General features: G+C 54.7%; 1 protein-coding gene across 5 annotated transcripts in view; it reads left to right on the top strand.

Annotated features, from left to right (window-relative positions):
• The window catches only part of RPS6KA2 (ribosomal protein S6 kinase A2), a 251,982-nt gene that overhangs the window by 101,279 nt on the left and 127,953 nt on the right, over positions 1-22,750 (top strand). The window contains exon 1 of one of the 5 annotated variants that reach the window (XM_066248035.1): positions 14,862-15,142. The exons of the other annotated variants lie outside the window; for them this stretch is intronic. Coding sequence (XP_066104132.1) covers positions 15,044-15,142 — 99 coding nt within the window. The 5' untranslated portion in view covers positions 14,862-15,043. Of the gene's footprint in view, positions 1-14,861; positions 15,143-22,750 lie in introns of those variants that run through there. 5 annotated transcript variants of the gene reach the window in all.

Raw genomic sequence — 22,750 nt, 5'->3', positions numbered from 1 at the left:
TGAAAACTCAGCCAACATAGTTGAAGAGTCATTCAACTCAGATAACAATACAACCTGCTTTTGGGTCTCTTCCCTGGTTTGTGATAAATAACATGTCTCTGTGGGAGGGGTTAACAAGATTTATGATTCCCCTCCCCCCCAAGGCATCATAACCCACAACAGGAAGCATCTGAAAATGTGCGTTTTAAGTAAAAACGTGGGGATTCATGGACACGTTTATTTGCCTGTTGTGAAGCAGGCGAACGCTCTCTGAGATTTTCCCCCTTCCCAGCACTTCTGGGGGTGCCCTCATTCAGTTCTGCTCTTATGATTGTTTGGGGCGCCCCTAACTGGACTTGGACAGGGCCTCTTAGATCGAAGGTCAGCTACCACTCCCTGTCCTGTTCCGTGCTGTTAGCTAATGCTAAACGATTTTAAGGTTTAGCATCCGTCGTGAATAAGAAATCGTGGGGAACGTGTGCTTTTCCAGGAAGGGCAGGGGACTTACCCGGAGCTCAGCAGCTTCCCAAACGCCGAGGACAGTGGACAGTCTGCCTTCTGGCGTCTGATTCACGAGCCCAAAGGGCCTGGTGTGATGGGCGCTCACACCCAGAACAAGCCTGACGCGTCTACGGAGATGAGTTCCCTCCCCAGGGAGGGCCTAGAGCGGCAGGTGGAGCCACGAGTGAGGCAGGGGCGGCTCAGGGGTTCAGGGCTACTCCAGAATGGCGGGGCCTCTGCCGCCTGGTGACCGGGCAGCCCTGCCTGCGCGTGGGGGGCACCGCGGGGCTGGGGCCACCAGGAGGGAGGCGCAGTGCTCCACTGTGTGCTCTGGGGAGCCAGTGGCAGGCCGGGTGTAATTATGCCGCTTGTCCATTGAATTAAAAAACATTCCATTCCACTACACCAGTGGGTGGTCAGCCTGGTCCCTACCGCCCCCTAGTGGTGGTCAACCTGGTCCCTACCGCCCCCTAGTGCTGGTCAACCCGGTCCCTACCGCCCACTAGGGGGCGTTCCAGCTTTCATGGTGGGCGGTAGCAGAGCAACCAAAGTATAAATAAAAAGATAGATGTAACTATAGTAAGTTGTTTTATAAAGATTTATTCTGCCAAACTTAGCGAAAATCTGACATAAAGTACTTGGTAAGTAATTATTATTATATGCTTTAACTTGCTGTAACTCTGCTTTATAAATTTTATAAAGTAAAGTTACTTCCCTACTTTATAAATCACCATGACTGTGGAACCGGTAGGCGGTTAGAAAATGTTACTACTTACAGAGATACAGAAGTGGGCGGTAGGTATAAAAAGGTTGACTACCCCTGCTCTACACGGATCAAGACCGGGCTGCATCCTGTGAAAGCGACTCCCCTGTGCCTCTTGCTAAGGTCCCCAAAGGAAACACAGCCGGCCGCAAGGGAAACACTTAAAAGAAAGAAGACCTTTTCGCTTTGAGAAAGACTAAGCATTTTCCACCATCGTTCTAGTAAAAACCAGCTGCTGTAAATTTCCTGGGGAAGGCTCATTGAAGAGACAGAATAAAAATTTTGAAGTGGAGATGAAAATTGGAATGAAAATGCACGTGGAAGTAATTCCCAGTGAGAGTTTCTTTTTTTACAAAGATGGTGGATAGAGGTGAGACGGTGGCATACCTTCCCCCCCCCCCCCTGGCCTTTGCCACATGTAATTTGAAGGCGCTTCTGAGATGGTGACCAGCTACAGCCCCTCCCACATCTACTTTTCATATAGAGAGGACGTGTTAAGAACAATAGTCTCACACAGCCTTTAACAATATAACAGTCTTTAACAGTCTTAAAATTGGTTAGCGTCAGTGTTTGTGAGAACCCAATAGCAAGAATGAACGAAGGTTTGGGAACGTGAGGGGCGCATGAGAACATGCTTTGAAAGGCGACGTGTCCTGCCCCTGCCGTCTGACTGAGAACATTGTCCGCACTGGGGTTGAAGGGACTGACCGTTCACAGCGGTGTGGACGTCTGAAATGACACAGAGCAGAGCTGGCACGTGGCCCCTGGGTGCCGTGTCCCTTTCCTGTGGTGTCTTACACTGAACAGTAGCCAGCAGCGTGTAGTGTACACCCCTCGCCAGCCGTATACAGCTGCATAAATGTCGTTGTCACCGTGAACGAGCCGGCCACACGTAGTATTTCAGAGCCCTGTCTAAGGGTTGTTGTCATCTACATGGGTCCCAAGCAAGATTAGTAATTGGTGGCAGATTAGATCCCTGTCACCGGCATCTCAGAGCGGCGGTGCAAAGTGCTTCCAGGAAATTTTTCTTCCGTCTCCTAAGATAGCAGCTCTCATAGCTTTCCTCTGGTTTCCTGTGTCTTTCGGTGGAGGATTGTCTGCTCTTGATAAAATGTTACACGAAGCAAGAAAGTAAGTAGCCCAGTGGTTGTTACAAAGCCTTTGCCAGCTTCAGAAACACGGAAGGCATGACTCAACTGCCAAGTCTCCCGTTTTCCTGTGGGGAAAACCTGCTTGTTCAGGTACGCTTACATAACGCGGCACTCGGAGATAATTGCATAATCAGATTTTTAAAAAAAAGATCTTTGAATTCCTGCCCACATGATGCAACACTTTTCTGTGCTTGCCGAGTTGTGCAGAGGGTTGCAGATGGTCAACGAGAGGTGGAAATATGTGCTGCTTTTCACCAAAAAAGAAAAATCAAGATGCAGCTTTGGGATCAAGTTGAAAAACTAGCAAGGTGAAACTCGGAGATATGGGTTTTAGGCTCAGTTGGGATCCTTGAGCAGTGCACCTCCATGTTCTGGTGGACGGTGTCCGCAGCTCTAGCACAAGGGACTGGACGAGCGTGTGCAACGTGGTCACGGCGAGGACATGTCCTAGCAGGCAGGGACCTTTGCACGGAGACGTCCATGGGTCATAATGAGAGGTGCTGAGACAAACAAGCAAATGCCCTGTCCATCTATAGACCCAAACCAACCTGAGCCGGCCACCCAAGTCTCGCCAAGCTGTCCAGGCGCAGATGTGCCCCACAGTTTTGTCCATGGTCCCGGGGGACACCTTCCTGCAAACTACTCTGATAGTTGACCTCCTTTAGAATTTCTGTGGGGACCTGGCAGGGGAGGGGGGGATTGGATGAGTTTGAAGCCAACAAACTGAGCTTTCCTGAACCTATAGAATGTCACCGAGGTGCACGTGGGTGACTCGGTTTACCTTGACACAGGACATGAAGGAAGAGGACGCCACCGGACCTAGTGTCTAAGACGAGCTGCAGTGAACGTAGGACACAGGCTTGAAACGAAATGGTTTCCTGACCCTCCAGTGATGGCCGTCGGAAGAGGATGATGACGGTGGATCCCTCGTCCCTTGTCCCCACGCCTCCGAGCAGCCAGAGTCCCCTTGTCTCCATGTCCCAGCTCCCGACGCAGCTGGGACACTGAACCGTCTCCAAGTCTAGTAGGAGTGAGAATGCAGTGATGGGAGATTCCTGTGGAAACCCCAGAATAGGAACCGGGGGAGGCTGTCCTCGTCTCTGCGGCAGAAGGGACCTCGCTGAGCAGCTGGGGGGAGCAGACAGTGCTTAATTCCAAACAGGACACGTGAGCACGACGGTGAGGCCATCTTCCTGGTGGCAGAAGGGTCACCGTCTTTTAAGGACTGAGAGCTGTCCCATCAGCCCGTCTAACACTTCAGCTTTGAGCTCAAGGACTTTTTAAGGGCAACAAGTTTTTTTTTTTTCTTTAACAAGTATAATTTACCCTCCATCCGCGGTGGCCTGCAACCTGTCAACGTAATACGGACACCCACTCCTGAAGTCTGGGCTGGTGAGCCCTGTATGAGAACCGACAGCCCTGTGGTCCCACGCGTTCACGCCAGGCAGGGGCTGTGCTCTCTCTAAGACATCGCCGTGGTCCCCACCCTCTGTCCTCACAGGCTCCCGTGCCCGCTGAGGTGCAAGAAGCGCCCCAAGGTCGCGTTTTCCCTCCTCAGCCCAGCACAGGGTCTACAGCCCCGCCCCAGTTCCCGGGTCCCTCCCTGTCCGGGACGTGGAGGCTGCACAGGTGAGGAAGGTGAAACCCGTCACAGGCAGCGTGTGACTGAACGGGGAGGAGGAGACGAGCAAATGACTAGAATGTGTTCATCAATGTAACAGACACAAAGGGCCGAGGGTTTTGTAAGAAGCAAGTTTTCTGTAACTGGGAAAAGGGAAACATACACATAAAAGATGGAGTGGACCCCTCCCCGCAGGCAGATCGGGCCGGGGTGCAGGGGGGAGGTGGGTAGAACAAGCCAGGAATGTGGACATCAGCTGCCTGGTCCAGCTGGGCTGGAGAGATGAGCTTGAGGCCAGATGGGGACAAGTGCTGGGGTTTTGCACGCGGCTTGAGTCTGAGTCAGCCCTGGTGGCACAGCGGGCGAGGGCTGCCCGCTGGGGAAGCACTAATCCGTGAGCAACGTGTGGACTGGCTTGGATAAGGTCAGAGGAAGGAGTCCAGCCGGGCAGCTCAGACCCGGGGCCGGAGCTCGTACGGGGAAAGGACGATCCGAGAGGCGGCCTCGGCCCACGCCACGGGACCTGATGACGGGAGGGTGGGGGCCTAGGGGTGGGGAGGAGGGGCGGGCAGAGATGCCGCCTGGGCCGGGCACCCACATCCCAGTCTGACGGCTCAGTGGCCAAGAGGTGGACAGGGACAGTACAAAGGTGAGGGGCCCCGACAGGAAGCAGGTGTTGCAGCAAATATCGTACACACAGATCAGAACGCCACGGGGTGGAAGCTTCCGGCAGGCACGTTCACACAGACGCGAGCTGTCGAGCACCGTGGGGGCGGCTGGGAAGGCAGACAGAGAGTGACCTGCGTGAGGGGACAGACGGGGACGGCTGGACGGGGAGCCCCGCGCGAGAATCCCCTGTGCGGGAAGACAGGAGCTCCTCACCCGTTCAGTCAGGAGACAGTGGAGAACTCTCTCCCGGTCCAGCCACCCGCTCGTCACGTGACCCACGCTCAGCTCTCAGGTGGCTCTGGGTCCGGCCACAGCGACAAAGACAAGCGAGCCGCTTCGGTAATTGTAAAATGCACAACGGACATGCGTCCTTAACGCCGCGGGCGCTCAGGGAGAGGGCGCGAGGAGGCGTGTATCAGTGTGTGGGCATGCGTGTATGCACGGGTGTGCATGTGTGTGCATACACACGTGTGTGTGCACGTTCCCCAGAGGAGACGGCTCTGACATGAGGCTTTGAAGGATGAGAGGACGTTGGTCAAACGAAGGTGCTATTTTTAAGAGAATAACGTCGACAGCAGGTCTGGGACATTCAGAGTCAGTCGGAACAAGCATCGTGAGGGCTCCTGTGGGTGAGGAGCCCAGGAAGAGGTCGAAGGGACAGGTGGGGACCTCGCGGGGTCCTGAGGACCTTGAGCTTCACCTTGGAAATACGGGACATCACTGAAGTCTTGGGGAAAGAGGGGCCGGACCAGACTGGAGCTTTTCAAACATCGGAACGAAGGGCAGCGTGGAGGGACATCAGCATGTTTCCACTCTGAGCCTCCCCCAGACGGCAGAGCCAGCCCCCCCTGTGCTCGGTCTCCCCCACCCCGCGGGGGCAGCCACGTGTCCCTGCAGAGCCTCTCCCAGATGGCAGAGCCGGCCCCTCCGTACTCGGTACCCCCCCCCCCGCGGGGGCAGCCACATCTCCCTGCATGACACGTCTCAGCTCAGCAGACTGGTGGCCGGCTGCAGGCCTGATGGCCTTAGCGTGCCCGGCTCCACCTGCAGGGACCTGACTCTACACCTGGGCTGTGGATGGACGGAAGGAAGAGCAGCCACGGCCGGGAGGGACGGAAGAGAGAAGCTTGGATGGTGTCCTGACCTGCCGGCTGGTCGTCCCGGCTCCGTACCTTCCAAGGGGCCCCAGAACCAAACCAAACTCAACTTCCTACCGAAGGGCGAGCTTAGTCATCAAAGAATAAAAAAGACTGTCAGAAACATTGCTTCTTTAAAGGGTAAGTCCTGACGAGGGAGGGGGACACCCACATCAGGATGGGGTCTGGGTGTATTCCGGACAGTGTGTCTGTGCCAGGACTGTCTGTCCTGGGGCTCCCTCCTCTGCCCCCCACCCTCCATGCCCTCCCCGTGGGGGGACCTCCTGGGGACACAGTGCTGCCCTCAGGGACCCTGACTCTTGACAAGGGCTGCTTCTCACAGCAGTGCTCACCCCGTGGGGTTCACCCTGTCAGTCCCACCCCGACTCCAGGACACTCTTCTCCTGCTGGACATCCCATCGAAGTGTGGGCAGGGCTGTGTCCGCTCAGGAAGCCACAGACTCTGTGCGGGGCCCCTCACCAGCTCCGAGTGTGGCTGCGATCCTTGGTGTGCGGACACGTCACCCGACCTCTGCTCCATTTCAGGGCATTCTCTGAGTCTGTCCTCTTGCAAGGGCACCAGACAGGCTGGATCGGGGGCCCGCCCTAGCCCGGCGATGACGTCATCCCAGCTTGATGACATCTGCAGAGACGACTTCCGCATCAGGTCCTGCTCACGAGCTTGGGGGCTGGGATGTGGACACATCCCAGTGCAGGCCCAGACCATAGCACCAGCGTGTTCATGCTACAGGGAGAGGGAGACGTCTCAGACCTTGATTTCTTTTTGTTTGGTTGGTTTTTTTATACGGTTAAGCTGTTACTTCAAACACTCCCAAGCTAAAACGCTTTGGCAATATGCTTTTGTGTTTGTAACGGACATCTAAGCCCTCCCTGAGAAGATTGGCAGGTGCAGTTATGGCCCTTGTTTCCCGGCAAACGGTGACAGCACTGGAGTCTCAGACTTCCTCAGCTGTTCCCAGACTCGCCCGCCGGGTGTCCCGGGAAGGAAGGACGGCCACAGGCAGTGATGTCACAGACTGGGGGGCAGGCACGGTACAGGGGATACACGTTGGCTCAGAAATGTGGGCTGTACACATTGTTGGACTTCGGGGTGTACCATGGGGGACCTCACGTCTGATCCCTACTGGAGGACTCTTACTTTGTCCATAGTGTAGGTCATCCGTCCCTAGCCAGCTGAAAAGTGTTATTTAGGGTCCCTGACATGCCCCTCCGTTAGCCCAGGTGATGGACCAGTTCATGGCCGAGAGACGGAGCTCACCTTCCCGCCTCGGTCCTCCGTCTACACTCTGCCCTCGGCACGGAGCCCACGGTGAAGGGAAGCTGCCCGGCCCACCCGTCTGTCCACTCAGCGCATCTTTGACTGGCGTGTACCAGGCAGCGTAACAGGCACCATGGGTAGTGGCTGGCAAGATGAGACCCTCCTTGCCCTCACAGAGTCCCCAGTCCAGTGGGGACAGAAGCATTAGTCAGAGATCTCACTCGTACATCGGCGTGTTCCTGTGACCTTCAGAGCAGCTACACCCGGGGGCTGGCTGGTTCTGGGGGACAGAGAAAACGTCCCTGAGGACTGGTGTTGGAGCAAGGCTACAGCACGGCCCAGGGGTGGGCGACTGGATGAACAGTGGCCCCGAGACAGTGAGGTGTGTGGCGTGTTTAAGCAGGTCCGTGGGCCAGCGCCGGGGCAGCCAGAGAAAAAGTGTGGTGAGACGGGCGTGGAGAGCCGGCTCAGGGCACCTGTTCATGGCAGGTCAGCCCTCTTCCCCTTAGTCCAGGGGTCCGGAACCTGTTTGGCTGAGAGAGCCATGAACGCCACAGATTTTAAAATGTAATTCCGTGAGAGCCATACAACGACCCGTGTACGTTATGCATTATCCAATAAAAACCTGGTGTTGTCCCGGAGGACAGCTGTGATTGGCTCCAGCCACCCGCAACCAGGAACATGAGCAGTAGGAAATGAATGGATTGTAATACATGAGAATGTTTTATATTTTTAACGTTATTATTTTTTTTATTAAAGATTTGTCTGCGAGCCAGATGCAGCCATCAAAAGAGCCACATCTGGCTCGCGAGCCATAGGTTCCCTGACCCCTGCCTTAGATCATCAAATCAACAGCCAACATGACAACAGCCACATCCAGCGTGAATGAATCAAAATTATACCCAGTTATTTTTGTCAGAGGGGCAAAAAATGTATTTTTTTTTGTTGTGCTGCAGAATTTTAGTAAGAAGTCTCTGTGCCATGAGGTGGAAAATTTCGAAAACCGCTGCGTTTGATGATTGTAACTCTGACCACCCTCCCTTCCGTAATTGCTATTTTTAAAGTCGATGTTAAGCTTGATGGAAGTCCGAAAAACATGCGCTACTTTTATTTCTCGTTAGGCGTTCCGTGAGTGCTTGGCTTTCCCATCTGGTTTCTTGGGGAGCAAGTGCCCTCGGGCCGCCGACTTAGATACATCTCCCTTTCCCCCACATTCTTGAAAGATCTCCTGCAAGCTAGAGAATTTGCGGTGGGAATTATTTTCTAGCACATGGCATATGTTATTCCGTTCTCTCTCTCTTGGCCTCCAGGGAGATGTGAGGGTGACAGTCTAGCATTCATTTGTAGAAAATCTGTCTTTTCTCCTGATGGCTTTGAGAGGTGTTTTTTTTTCCTCCACCCTGTTTTTGGCATACTGCAGATTTAATATAATGTCTGTAGGTGCAGATTTATTTTTAATTCTTCATATCTGGGGGCTTTTTGTAGATAAGAGGACTGGTGGCGTGTTGTATGAACTCTGAACGCTTCTCCAGTGTCGCCCCCCGTCTGTGACTGCGGACCCTCTCCTGCCCTCCTCTCCGCTCTCATCCTGAGACGGGGGCTGGACCTTTCCCTCCGCAGCTCCCATGCCTCCTCCCCTGCCTCTCTCCCTTCCTGTCTGTGTGACTCTGGTGTGCCCTCTGTCCCTTTGCAGCAGAACTAACGTTCCCTTTACGAACACCTTCTCGGACATCGTCCAAACTGCTGTTTAATCTAGCCACTGAGTTCTTTCACTTAAAATACTGTAGTCTGGTTTTTAAAGCTTTCCTTACGTTTACCAGTCTGCTGGCTGGTTTTACGGTCTCTCATTTCTTTGGGGTGCTGTCAGTCCCCCTTGTTCTGTGTGTGTGTTTATTTTAACCTAGTCAACAAACATTTTATAGCGCTTGAACAAAGGTGGCAACCTCTGCCGTCTCGACAGGTCTGATTCTGCGATTCGTTGTGTCTGCCGACTCCCACTCACAGTCGTAGCCGATTTCCTTGTGGATTTAGCAATGGGTGATTGATTGATTGTGAGTCAACGTCCCTAGACTTTCTCTGGATGTGAGCTTTGTGACGAAGTGAAGGCCGGTCTCAGAGGTCACACAGTCGCCTCTGCCGGCCACTTGGAAAAGTGAGTTTGGTGAGGTGTTTTCCAGGCCGGCCCGGGTGTGCCGTTCCGGCCTCACACGGACAGGCAGCCGTGAGCCGCGGACATCTGGGGAGAACGAGTCCTCCCCTCCCCTTCCCCAGGCCCACACAGACGGAGCTGTCCTGCTGAAGTGGGGTTTCCCGGTCACCCTCACAGTGTGCTCTGGGAGCCGCCGATTTCGGCAGGGTGGCTGTGACCTCTGCACCCCTCTGCAGGGTTCTGTCCTTCTCATTGTTAAACCTCAGCTCCAGGGTACAGGGACTGACACAGACTCCCGGACAAACGCTGCTGGCAACATTGGGGAATAGCCTCCTAGCCTCATTTTTTTTTTTTTTGCCTCCATTTTTTTTTTCCTCCACTTCCTACTGGATCAGCCATGCTTTCAAAGGATGAGGATGTCCCCTCGCTGCATCCAGCGTTTTTGCGGGTCTCAGGAAACCGCCCTCTACACGAGTCATCCATCGATTGCTGGGAAGGTGCCCCTGCCGGGCCTCCCCCCCTGGCATCGCCCGAACCCCAATGGGCTGATGTCCCGTTGCATTTCTCTTGTGTGTCCAGCCAGGTCCCGTCTCGAATGTAAGCACTGCGTGCCTGAAATGCTTGTAGAGGTCTACGAAATATTTTTTAAAAGATGACTATTTCTTGGTGGAAGAAAAAAAAAACCTGGCACGGATTCCACATTCTCCTTTGTACCCATGCCAGGTCTTGAGAGACTTTCCTGTGAGGAGGATTTCATGTTTCCTTTTTAAGTAACATAACAGAAGTCCTTCCTGTGGCAGTTTTACCTGTTTCCTCTTTCCTGCCAACGCCCCCCCCCACTGTTTAAAGTGCCCCTGTCACCTCTGTGTCAGCTCGGGCTGACCCCCCAGCAGCCCCTCATTTCCCTGTGCCCCGCTGTGTCCTGTGCACCCCTGTGTCCTCACCTGCTCTGTGTCCTCAGGAGCCACGCTGTTGACCACCCTTGTCACAAAGCTTCCCGGTGACCCGGTGACGTGTGCGGAATGAGAAACGGCTCCGTCTCCCGGGGCCACCGTGACAGCCCACCACCAACTGGGGGCTTACAAATGCCGCTAAGACCACTCTCTGCTCTTCGCTTGAGTTTCTGTCTCCAGCTGAACACAGGAGAGTGAGAATGAATTAAGCACACAGCCTGTGCTCACGGAATTTGGGGGTCGCCGTTCTTACCCACCAGCCCTGTTAGTACCAACGCAGGGTACTAACGCTTAGGTTAGTACACCTTACTCCCGGGGGGGGGGCAGAGCCCTGCTAGACAGACCCCCACACGGGGTGGCTGGGCTTCTGTCCTGCCTGAGCGGCTGTGAAGACGGAACCACCTCGCCATTGCAAACCTAGACAGCCCTCCTGACTTCTCCGCCCGCTTACCCCCCACATCCAGCCATCACCGGCGTGTTGAACAAACCTGGCCTGTGATGGGATCAAAACACATCCTTCAGTATTTGTCAGGGGAGCCGGCGATGGGCGTTCCCTGTCAGTTTCCAGCGTCTGCCGTCTGCGACCCACTCCTGGAACCCGGTGTGCTTCGACTTTTAAACACCTGATGAGCAAACTCGTCTTGTTGAAGACATTGGTACGTTTCCGTGTGAAGGGCTGAACCAACCCAGACACACACACTCTCCTAGCCTGGCCTCGGTTCCCATCACCCGGGAGGCCACAGAGAGCCGGGCGGGGTCAGAGCCGGGCGGTGAGGAGAGACAAGGCCTGGACAGGTTTACCGGAACCGTTCCGACCCACAGGCCTGGCCTGATCCTTTCTCTTACGGTCGCCTTCTGAGGTGATTGTGGCTGGAGACCACGCTCGCCCGCCCCACCTGCAGCCCACTGGCAAGACAGAGGCCTCTCCGTGTAGGGGTTCCAGTAATACCTCGGTTTTTGTTGACCTCGGTTACTGTTGGTTTTGGTTTTCGTTGATCTTTTCTGTGAAAAATTTGTCTCGGATTTCGTCGGCGCGCCCACGTGACCTCGTTGCTAATTTTGCGAAAACAAAGGCGACCCACGGGTTCTCCTGCTCAGCGTGGCGTCCTTTCCCTTGTGTGAGCATCACCCCCGCGTCTAGCCAAACGATTCCATTGCTTCCCAGTGTTCTTGTGCTTTTTTTATTGATTGTGAGCGCTAATCCTACAGTTACACGTAAGTGATCACTGCAGACAATAATTGGACTTATATTGATTCATGTGAAAATAATTGCCTTGGTTTCGGATTTCGCAGATTGTTTTTGGATGGATTATTGACAAAAACTGAGATATCACTGTACTTAGAATTCTTCCCTCAGCTCTGGGCCTGGTGTGTGTTTGCTTCTGCTCCGGGCAACGTCTCAGAGACTTCCATATCGGCCCCTCTCCCGCATGGCCACGTGTGTGCTGTAAGAAACTGTCACATGTCCTCTACAACACAGGCCCTGTGAATATAGGTCACTCTGCACAGTCCCCCCCCGCCCCGGGCCACCCTGAGCGGTGTTCGTTTGTGCGCTGTGCTCTGAACACCAGACCTAAGCTGCCATGTCCCCAGCAGAGAGCAGATGTCATGGTGGGGCTTGTGAGAAAGGAGGTGCATCCCCCCCGTCCCTGATTTCCTTTTCTCAGAGAGAGCGGGAATCCCAGGCCTGAGGATAGGCTGTCAGCGTTGCCTTCCACTGGTATAGTTGTTCGTCCTTGAAATTTTGAAATGTTATACCTCCTCTATCTTGGGGACTTGGAAGGGGTTTTAATTTCCTTTCATCAATCACAAAATCCCGTGTGTTCCAAGTTCTCAGTCACCCTGCCCCTTCCGCAGCCTGAGACCACACCTTCTCCCTCTGCCCCGGAAATGTCTCCCTCACCCCAGGAGTCACCCCCCGCACCACCTCTGCCTGGACTTCTCCAGTCGGGATTGACGTGTCATTTCTCTCTGCTCACCCAGCGTGTCTCACGCGTGTCTTCAAGTTTCATAAAAGCAACATCACGTCTGTCCATCCCCTCCCCTTCTCATCCACACGACAGTCGGCTGCTGGAGGTCAGGAGCGGTGTCATGATCACTTCTGCATCCTGCATGGGAGTGCCGTCCAGGCGCTAGGACGGGACCCACCACCCGCCGTGGGCCTGAACTGGATGCACAGGAGCCAACCCCAGCCCGGTCCCCTCTCAGATGCGGGCACAGCCATGGAATCCAGTCCCACCTGTACGTGCTTAAGTCCAAGAGAAGCCCTCGTGATAACCAGCCATGAGCAGGGGTCTGCTGACTTCTGCTGTCTCTCCAAGCCCCACCCCCTCCTCCAGGCACCAGCCTTTACGAAATTCACCTGTCCCTCTCTAGTATTGGGACCCAGGTGAAAGCAGGCCCTGATACTCTACCCCAGACTTGGGGAGCTGACGTGTTTCCTGCTACAAGCACATGCCGTGTGGTCGGTGGACGTATGCTAGGGATCCTCTGTCTCACTGGGGCAAAGACGAAGGCAAGCAGATTTGTCCTAGCAACGAGATACATTTCACAGTTGAAATTTGAAAGCTCCCCTACCTTTTTTTGAGTTGTCCAAGTTCAGTAGGACAGTTTTGTTGCACTCAACTTTGGGGGAGTCATGAATGTCCCATAAGACGTTTCCTTTGCGGCCCCGTCGCACCCCCGAGGCGTTTGCCCTGAGCCAGCAGTTGGCATATTGTGCCCCTGTTTCTCCCCGGTGGTTCGTGGTACCAGCTCCCCACAGAGAAGCTTGCTGGATAGCCCTTCCCGCATCCCGAGCTGGTGACCAGCCAGTGTCTGTCAGCTGCTCTCTTCACCAGAGCAGCAACACCTGTCTTTGCATTTGCTTGGAGTCTGGACGCCTGATTGGTGTGGGCGGGGGTGGTAGACACAGGCTGGTAAGAAGCTGGTTCCCAGAGTAGGAATAATCGCCCTCCAGCAGAACCCTGGAGGGAGGAAAGCAGGACCGATTTTGACTTTGACCCAAGTATTTTCACCTTGAGATTCGCAATGGGAACACAGAACAGGCCAGTGAAGCCCAGGTCCCGGAGCAAGGCATGGCAGTGCCGGCAGCATTCGACACACTAAATTCTCTGCGCTTGCTACTGGAGCCGGCAGCATCTACTGTATCAAACCAGAGGGCTGTCTGACCTCACCTGTGACCGGACTGCTGTATGAACTTGTCATCTGCCCTCTTGATTCGAGCACAGGTAGCCTATCACAAGTGCTAATGCAACTTTTTTGATTCTGCCAAGGGGATGGCATGCGCGCAGGTGGATTTTCGGCCTGCTGCGCCAACTAACCACCTCTGCCATTTTCAGGGGCTGGCGGTAGGTAGTACGCTCAAGAGCTGGCTGGACCCCCGTCTTAAACGTAAACTCAACACGTGCACGTTGCACAAGAGTAAAACACGGTGGTCTGCACAGATCCCTGCTCACACATCTGGCACTGCCTACAGCCCTCTTGCGAGCCTTTGTAGGAAAAATAAAAAAAAGTATGTTTCCCTTTAAGGCAAATGCCTTGTCGCCCGGCAGCCAGCAGCTGTCCTCTGAGAGCCCTGCCTCAGGACACGCTCCGTGCAGGCCCCCGTTAGGTCATGCGTTTGAATTATTTTCTATATATGGAGTCGGAAGGTCATGGAGAACGGATGTGCCTTTGTTCTCCGACCACTGCCAAGGGCGGCTTTCCCAGCCGGCCGCCCAGTCCCCGACCACGTGGGGATCCTTCCATCACCGCGCAGTGGCGGGCGGGCCCCCTGGGCTGGGCGCCGGGTCTGCGGGGCCGCGGCCGGGAGAGAGGATGAGAGCCACGGGGCCGGGCCCGCAGAAGTGCAGAGCGCGCGCCAGCCCCCCGGATTCGGTTCCCTGTTCCAGAAGTGTTTGCTAATCAATAATTCAAGTTTCGTTCGCCACAGCACAGCGTTATGCCAAAGTGTGCAAATGGGGTGTTTTAAGGAAAGAAAACATAATGACACCACTTAAACTAGAAAAGAAAACAAAACCCAGCAAGTCCCCGGCGCTGAACAGAACGAGCGGCCGGTGGAGCAAAACCCGCGCGGCGCGGCGGTCCTCCGCGGGGCTCATTAGGCATGCGCCATGGCGGGCATTGATTGGCGGCGGGGCCAGGGGGCGGGGCGGAGGCGGGGCGTGACTGCGCGGAGTGAGTACTACTGAGGGGGGAGGGAGGAGAAGGGGGAGGAGGCACGCCTGGGCGGTGGAGCGGCGGGCGCTGATTGGTGGTAGTGGAAGAGAGCAGGGAGGTGGGCGTGGCTGGGCGTGGCGGCGGACGCTGGTTGGCGGTAGTAACAGGGGGCGGGACATAGAGGGAGGGGCTTCTTGGGGTTGGTCTTTGCAGGGCAGGAGAAAGAGGAGGGAGTGCCTGGGGCGACGGGCGCTGATTGGCGGTAGTAGCAGGGGGCGGGGCGCGGAGGGAGGGGCTTCTTGGGGTTGGTCTTTGCGGGGCAGGAGAAAGAGGAGGGAGCGCCCGGGGCAGCGGGCGTTGATTGGCGGCCGTGGAGGCGGGCGGGGCGGGGCTGCCTGGTCCTCGCCCGGCGGCGGCGGCGGCGGCGGCGGTAGCAGCTGGAGGAGGTGGTGGAGGAGGAGGAGGAGGAGGAGGAGGAGGAGGAGGAATATCTGGGGCCCCGGCCGCTGTGGCCGGCTCGGCCTGCCCTTTGTGCCCGCAGCCTGCGCCCCTCGCGGACGGCCGCCCTGCCGGGCACCCCGGCCCCGCGCGCCCGCCCGCGGACCTGACCTCCGCGCCTGGGATGCGCCGGATGATGCGCGTCCTCCGGCCCTGCGGCTCCTCCCGGCTGGGCGCGGGGCGATGGAGCCGAGCATGAGGAAGTTCACCGTGCGCCGGTTCTTCTCGGTCTACCTGCGCAAGAAGTCGCGCTCCAAGAGCTCCAGCCTGAGCCGGCTGCAGGTAACCGCCTCGCCCCGCTCGCTGCGCGCAGGTCCCCGCGTCCGCGCCCCGCCGCGCCCCGGAGGAGGCTGCGGCTCCCGGGCCGTCCCGAGCCCTGCCCGGGGTCACACGCGCGGTACCCACGGACGCGCGTCAGGGGCTTTAAGTTACCCGAGAGCTGGCTGGTCCAGTTCTCCTGAAAACAGAACGTTATTGTTGGCGCTTCGTCATAACGGGACCGGTCGCCGGTCGTCCGCGAGGACTAAATAAACTCTGCTCCGTCCTGAATTTCTAACTAATTGTTGTCCCGCGGTCTGGGCAGGATGGCCTGGGTCTGGGCTCTGGGTGCGGACGGCTGGCCGGTTCCGCAGGGTGGGACCTGAGAAGTCCCAATTCCAGGACGTCCCCAGCCGTACCCACGCGCGTGTGGATGGGTTTGGTCCACAGCAGCCCAGAGCCGCACAGGTTCGCCCGTACCGTGCAGATCGTCCCTGTGTCTGAATCGCTGTAGAATTAACAAACAAACAAACAAAAAGGATGGATAAATATAGCCACACGGTCCACTCTGGCCGGTCTGAAAGGCACTGCTGATGCAATAACCCTGCAGCGATGGCTTTGATAGAGATTGGTCCGGGAACCCAGAGGACCCTGGACGTCGTGTCCTTTCCTCCTGTCCCTCCTCTTACCATCTTCTGGTTGCCAAAGTCATCTTACCGACGACGGTTCTCTAATGTGCCTTTTTCATTTCAACTGTCAAATCTTACTCCCTCCATCCCAGTGGCCCAATTGCATTGTTGAATCTATAGATCACAAAATGGTGAAATATGTTCAAGTGAAAAAGAGACATTGTGATGGGGGGCTGCGGGGGAGGGGGAGGGAGGGCGCAATAACACAACCTGGAGAATTCCTTTGACATTGCCCTTGCTTTTGCCACCGGGGCGGCACCTAGGAAGGTTTGGGCTTCTCTGTTTCTCATGAAGTCAGATCCACTGGAAGAATGTCACATTTATCATCTGGGTTTCTTTGTTCAAGCTGCCATGATATCAGATGCAGGCATGGGTTCCATGACAATTAAGATCTTTTAAGCAAAGCTAAGGAGTAGGCATGCAAGCAACAGGGAATTCCTTGTTTAAAAAGTTTCTGTTACGGTATCGCCAAATCAGGATTTACAGTATTTGGAAAGGATGGACCTTTGTGGCTGGTTTCTGGTGGCAAAGCTTCTCTTCAAACAAATACAACTTATTAATTAAATGATGAAGGAGGGCATGCTCTACACCTCACGCTGACAGAAATTAGACATAACTTCACTTCCTGGGTCTCTTAGGCACTCTAAAAAGCTAGCGTCGACAAAAACAGCCACTCAGGACAGCATTTACCTTGATACCTGGCAAGTTTTTATTCATCAGAGCACCTGGTTTATCATACAGCTCCTTTCATGGATTGTCCTTAACAAGGGGAGGCACACGTATGTACGGGCTCCCAGCGTGGTTCCCGGGGGGGGGGGGGGGACACAGTCCTGTAGGAGGCTGTGCTCACCTCTGTGTTATGGTTCAGCAGAGAGAACTGGGTGTGTTAGTGCCTCCGAGAAGAATATAACAGAACCCAGAGTGGGAGGGAATGGGAATGAGATTTCCTCAAGGTGAGAATTACATTTCTAAAAACCATTAATACACCAGCAGCTATGCAGAAGGTCTAGCCCTTTAGAAAGGAACGTGGTCTATCAGCACGTAATCAGTGAGCATTCATCTGACCCGGTTGCCCATGCTGGGAGCTGGAGAGAAGCACTACTAACAGATAACAAGGACACGTGCATTCACCAGCTTCCGTCACGGGATACGTGCGTGCACGTGCATTCACCAGCTTCCGTCACGGGATACTTGCGTGCACATGCGTTCACCAGCTTCCGTCACGGGATACGTGCGTGCACGTGCATTCACCAGCTTCCGTCACGGGATACTTGCGTGCACATGCATTCACCAGCTTCTGTCACGGGATACGTGCGTGCACGTGCATTCACCAGCTTCCGTCACGGGATACGTGCGTGCACGTGCATTCACCAGCTTCCGTCACGGGATACGTGCGTGCACGTGCATTCACCAGCTTCCGTCACGGGATACGTGCGTGCACGTGCATTCACCAGCTTCCATCACGGGATACTTGCGTGCACATGCGTTCACCAGCTTCCGTCACGGGATACGTGCGTGCACGTGCATTCACCAGCTTCCGTCACGGGATACGTGCGTGCACGTGCATTCACCAGCTTCCGTCACGGGATACGTGCGTGCACATGCATTCACCAGCTTCCGTCACGGGATACGTGCGTGCACATGCATTCACCAGCTTCCGTCACGGGATACGTGCCTGCACGTGCATTCACCAGCTTCCGTCACGGGATACGTGCGTGCACGTGCATTCACCAGCTTCCGTCACGGGATACGTGCGTGCACATGCATTCACCAGCTTCCGTCACGGGATACGTGCCTGCACGTGCATTCACCAGCTTCCATCAATGGAGACTTGTGTGCACGTTTTACCATTCCCGGTTCTACTGCTGGGGGCAGAACCCCTGAGAAATGGAAGGTCTTGTTGGAAGCTGACCAACTAATTCATTCTGCAAGTGTGTATGGCGGACCTGCTATGTGTTCGGCCCTTTTTCTGGGCATCAGAGCTCTAAAAAAATACAAGACCCAGAAGTCTTGGCCTCATGGCGCCTCCACCGAGTGAGGGATCCAATAAGCCGCTGACCCTCTGTTTTGGTCCAGTAAATTCTATATTCCTGCCAGCGACCTTTCCAGCTTTTTCCAGAGATACAGACCTCTTTATGTGTCTGTTCACAGCAGATGCTAAGCTAAGAATCACTCATCCAGAAATGGGAAATTTAGGAGGGGAGCCTGTCAATAACTTGAGGCTGAGCAATCAGATATAAAGCACTGAAGAGATGCGTATTTCCTGTGTTTGGACTAATGAAAACAATAACACACTTTGTAAAAATAATAATAACAATAGTTTTTTATTGTTTCTGTGAATTTATATCTTAAAGTATACACGGAGACTGAAAAATCTTGTTGTTGTTTTTTTGACAACATCTAGCAACAGAAACAGGAAAGTAACAATGTTAACTTTCAGTTAGAAACTCTCATCTGGCCCTGGCCAGCTGGCTCAGTGGTGGAGTATCGGCCTGGCATGTGGATGTCCTGGATTCAATTCCTGGTCAGAGCATACAGGAGAAGCGACGATCTGCTTCTCTATTCCTTCCCCTCTCACTTCTCTCTCTCTGTCTCTCTCTCTCCCTTTCCTGCAGCCATGGCTCAGTTGGAGTGAGTTGGCCCCAGGATGGCTCTGTGGCCTCTGCCTTAGGCGCTAAGAAGAGCTTGGTTGCTGAGCAACAGAACAATGCCCCAGATGGGCAGAACATCGCCCCCTAGTGGGCTTGCCAGGTGGATATCTGTTAGGGCACATGTGGGTATCTGTTTCTGCCTCCCCTCCTCTCACTGAATAAAACAAAACAAAAGTATCATCTTATTAAAAAGGCTTTCAGGGAGAGACTTCATGACTTCATGCTTGCTTTTGAATTTGCCTTTACATCTAGAACCTAGCATTTGGTCAACTCTAACCAACAGAGAGGCAGGGTTACTTAATCAGATTTGAGAACTGTGTCTGAATTACAGCTGAAATTTTTGTGTGTGTGTCTCAGCATTGCGCCAGCTGAGATGGCTACATAATGAACTCTGGGAAGAATAATTTCGGGCTTTCTAGAGGGAAATTGGGTATTTTGCAAAGACCCACATATGCCCATGTCCTGGGAAGGAAGGTATCTGGGCTCAGCATCTGCCAGGCTCTCACCCCTAAGAAAGCTCGAGCTTCAGGGCATTGACCACATTGCCTGGGAACCACAGCCTAGCTCCTCCACCAGCCCATTTTACAGATGAGAAAATGGGGCCCAGGGAGGCAGAATGACTTATTTATGCTCCTACTCCTAAATGTTTTAAAGGAAGTGCCTAATGGTGTAAGGGCTCTCTGTGTGGTTCACCTTAGACATTTCGGTTGTGTGTTCACCATATACATATCAGAAGAGGCAGGAAGAAGGGCTGTTTTAACTTTTAAAAGGAAACCACTCTATGGGATATCTGGTGAACGTGTCCCACCACCTAAAATTCTGGAAGTTAGAAAGTTCAGGTGAATCGGGGGCTTTGCATCCGATGCAGTGAAACTGGAGTCTCACTTCTTCTACCTTTCACGAGCGAGGTGGTTTCTTAAACTCTCCAAGCCTCGTTCCTCAGGGTGAATATGATTATGAGCTACCACAGGGAAAGACTTCACACGGAGTCTGGACGAGAAAACTGCCAGTCACTACTGTTCGCTGTGGACATTGCTAACACATTTCCCGGGGTGGCGCTGTGCCTCTTCCTTGCCGTGCCTGGTGCCCGTGAGTCAGCTGCCCTGAACCGTGAACGCAGTACCAATGCGGGTGCTCTCTCCATGGCTTCATGAGCTACGGTGACTTCTGGAGCCAGGAGGTGCCTGGCAGCAATGTCCCAATGTAGCTTCAGGAAGGAGCTCCCCCCCCCCCCCCCGCCAACATTCACTTCTCCAGGGGGGCCACCCAAGGCAGGACGAGCAAGCTGCACAGCCTCACCGGAGCCCGGGCAATCGAGAGGGGAGGGAGACAGGTGAGAGCGGGTGCCGAAGAAGGGGAAGAAGGGCGTGTGGGTCTTAAAGGAATGAAAAGTGATATGAGTTAACTCGGCCTAAGATTGAGCTACCAGTTTTCCTAAGGTATCCGTACTGAGAGTCCGTTGACTGACAGAACGGTTATTTAGTGGGGGGTTGCCACAGGCCGGGGGGCTTTGATTACTATCATTTGACCTGTTTTTGACATTTTTACTGGGGACCAGTTGGGGGTGAGTACAAAGGACAAAATGCAGGATTTTTAACTGGGGTATTGAGGGTGGTGAACTGTGAGTGGGGGAGGAATTTTGTTTGCTTATTTCTCGGCTGGTTGTTCCACACTGGAGATAGGTGTCGCGTGGGCCAGGTGCTTCGTGCTGAGCGATGGGGGTGGAAGGATGCCCCCCCCCCCGCCCTCTGTGGACTGAACATCCAGCGAGAGTCGCGGAAACGTGAATGCAAGCCCACTGGGTGGGGTGGGTCAGGTGCAAGTCCTGTGGAATGAAGCGGTTGGCATCGTTGGCGGCAAACCGTCCAGTTCTATCAGCGGTCCACCCTTTTGGAGAGCTCGTGGTTGCAGATTACCAAGCCTTATCTGTGTGCACACAGGACTATATTTTAACTGCTAGCTCCTTTTTTTTTTTTTTTTTTTTTTTTTCATTTTTCTGAAGCTGGAAACAGGGAGAGACAGTCAGACAGACTCCCGCATGCGCCCGACCGGGATCCACCCGGCACACCCACCAGGGGCGACGCTCTGCCCACCAGGGGGCGATGCTCTGCCCATCCTGGGCGTCGCCATGTTGCGACCAGAGCCACTCTAGCGCCTGAGGCAGAGGCCACAGAGCCATCCCCAGCGCCCGGGCCATCTTTGCTCCAATGGAACCTCGGCTGCGGGAGGGGAGGAGAGAGACAGAGAGGAAAGCGCGGCGGAGGGGTGGAGAAGCAAATGGGCGCTTCTCCTGTGTGCCCTGGCCGGAATCGAACCCGGGTCCTCCGCACGCTAGGCCGACGCTCTACCGCTGAGCCAACCGGCCAGGGCCCTGCTAGCTCCTTTTTTAAGGAAAACATGATGTCCCTGATAAACTCAGGGGACTCTTAGCCAACCCTGAGCAGCACTGGCTCCAATCATAGGAAAACAGAACGCTTCCTGGAAAGTTACACGTTCCGGCTTATTCTCAGTGCTTGATGGGTAAGTTCTTCTCCCAGGTCTTGGGTGCTTTCCAGGAAAACCATCTTTAATTAAAGCAGCTTTTAGGTACTTTCAAGAAATGCGCCAGAAGGTATTCTGTGTTCATCTTGATTTTATTGGGCTTGTAACAGACAACAGGAACAACAAAAATCAGAAACGACCGCAATCAATGGTCCGTGGCAGTGAATACTTGATTTGCCAATTTTATGCTTCATTCTGTTTTCAAGACAGAAAACCTGGTTTCTCATTTGCGGCCACTGCTTCTGTGGCTACTTCATACCAATATAGCGTCACGGCACATGTTCTCTCCTTCCATCCAAGGAAACTTCCCCAAAGTACCGGGGCTTACTCAAAAATATGTGAAAAAGACACCCCCAAAATATTGAGACTTCACCCCTTCCCTCTCTTCACCTGTCTCACCCGTTCTTCCCGTAAACTCGTGTACCCGCTGTTTCCTACGGCTCGTCTCCACGCAGCTGGACCCTGTGAGCGTGCTGTTCCCGCATTCGGAAGCAGAGGACTGACAGGAGAGCTCACTGAATGAGGGGGGCTGCCCGTCGACATCGTCTGACTCCTCAGCTGCCCAGGAGGTCACTCTGTGCCTCGGACCCTGGGGGGAGCCACGGCTTAGATGTGGCGACTTAGTGAGTGGGTAGGAAACAGACGCCTGAACTCTCTGAGGCAGGGAGGGGGTGGGGACAGGAATCTTGGACGTGTGAGCAGATGAAGAGAAGGCGTGGGAACAGTGCTGTGTGAACCCCTCGGTAGGCAGGCTCGCGTCTCTGGTGGGAAGTGCGCCTTTGAGATGTGGGGAGGCGGAGGGTGGGTTTGCTCTGCCCGAAAGTGGCAAACCAGCGAGGGAGGCACAAACACTCCCGGTCGTTCCTCCAAGGCTCTGCGCTCGTTAAAGCAGCGACGCTAGTCCAGCACTCAAAGCTAAAAGCGTTCTCCGGAATGTTCTGTTTTTATTTCTGAGTTCCACGCTGGGAACGTGTTGTGTTGTATTCTTTTTCCCTCCCAGCCTTATCTGTTTGCTGATACATTTTCCACTAGTAAAAAGCTAGGAAATTAAACTCAAGTGGGAACTAGCAACACATACTCTGTTAGGCTACAGTGTGACTTAATCAAGCACACGGGTCAGACACGAGTAGAGTTGGAACAAAGTATCGTCCACCATCTCGGATTTGCCGCTGTGTCAGGGGCCTTCCGGCTGACTGACGAGTTAGCTGAGGAGATGCGCTGTGGTGCCCGTGGATGAGACCGACGCGCGGCCGGCCGGGGCTCAGAGGGAGGACAGAGGGGCAGGGCCCGCGGCGGCAGTGCCTGGTCACCCGCCCGGCAGGAGCCGGGGTGCGGAAGCACCCAGTGGGCACTGACAAAGACGCTCCACCGAACTCAAATCGGGGCGTTCCCTGACCCCACTTCGCTACCTCGGGCTTCCCCGCGGCCCCCGTGGGGGTCTGCAGCACCCAGTTCTAGCAAGATCCTGCTTGAGTCGACTTAGAGAGGACCCCTACCTCCATATCTGATCGCCCTCAACATCTAATCTGATTCCTCATCCACCCCCCCCACCCCCCAGCTGCTGTCTGATGTGCCAGCCTGATTTCAGCAAGAACCCTGGTGGGACAGTTTAGAGAGAATCAGCCTGTCCCCTTAGCACATGCCCGCCCACCGCCCACCCACCCCACCTCCGCCCCCACCCCTTGGCCATAAATGCCCACCATCCTCCTGGTCTTGGAGCTGGGCTCCGTCTCTCTCTCCCCTAATGCGTG

The sequence above is a fragment of the Saccopteryx bilineata genome, chromosome 12, assembly GCF_036850765.1.
Source record: "Saccopteryx bilineata isolate mSacBil1 chromosome 12, mSacBil1_pri_phased_curated, whole genome shotgun sequence".
In the NCBI taxonomy this organism is placed as follows: domain Eukaryota; kingdom Metazoa; phylum Chordata; class Mammalia; order Chiroptera; family Emballonuridae; genus Saccopteryx; species Saccopteryx bilineata.
This window is presented reverse-complemented; position numbering and strand designations above follow the sequence as displayed.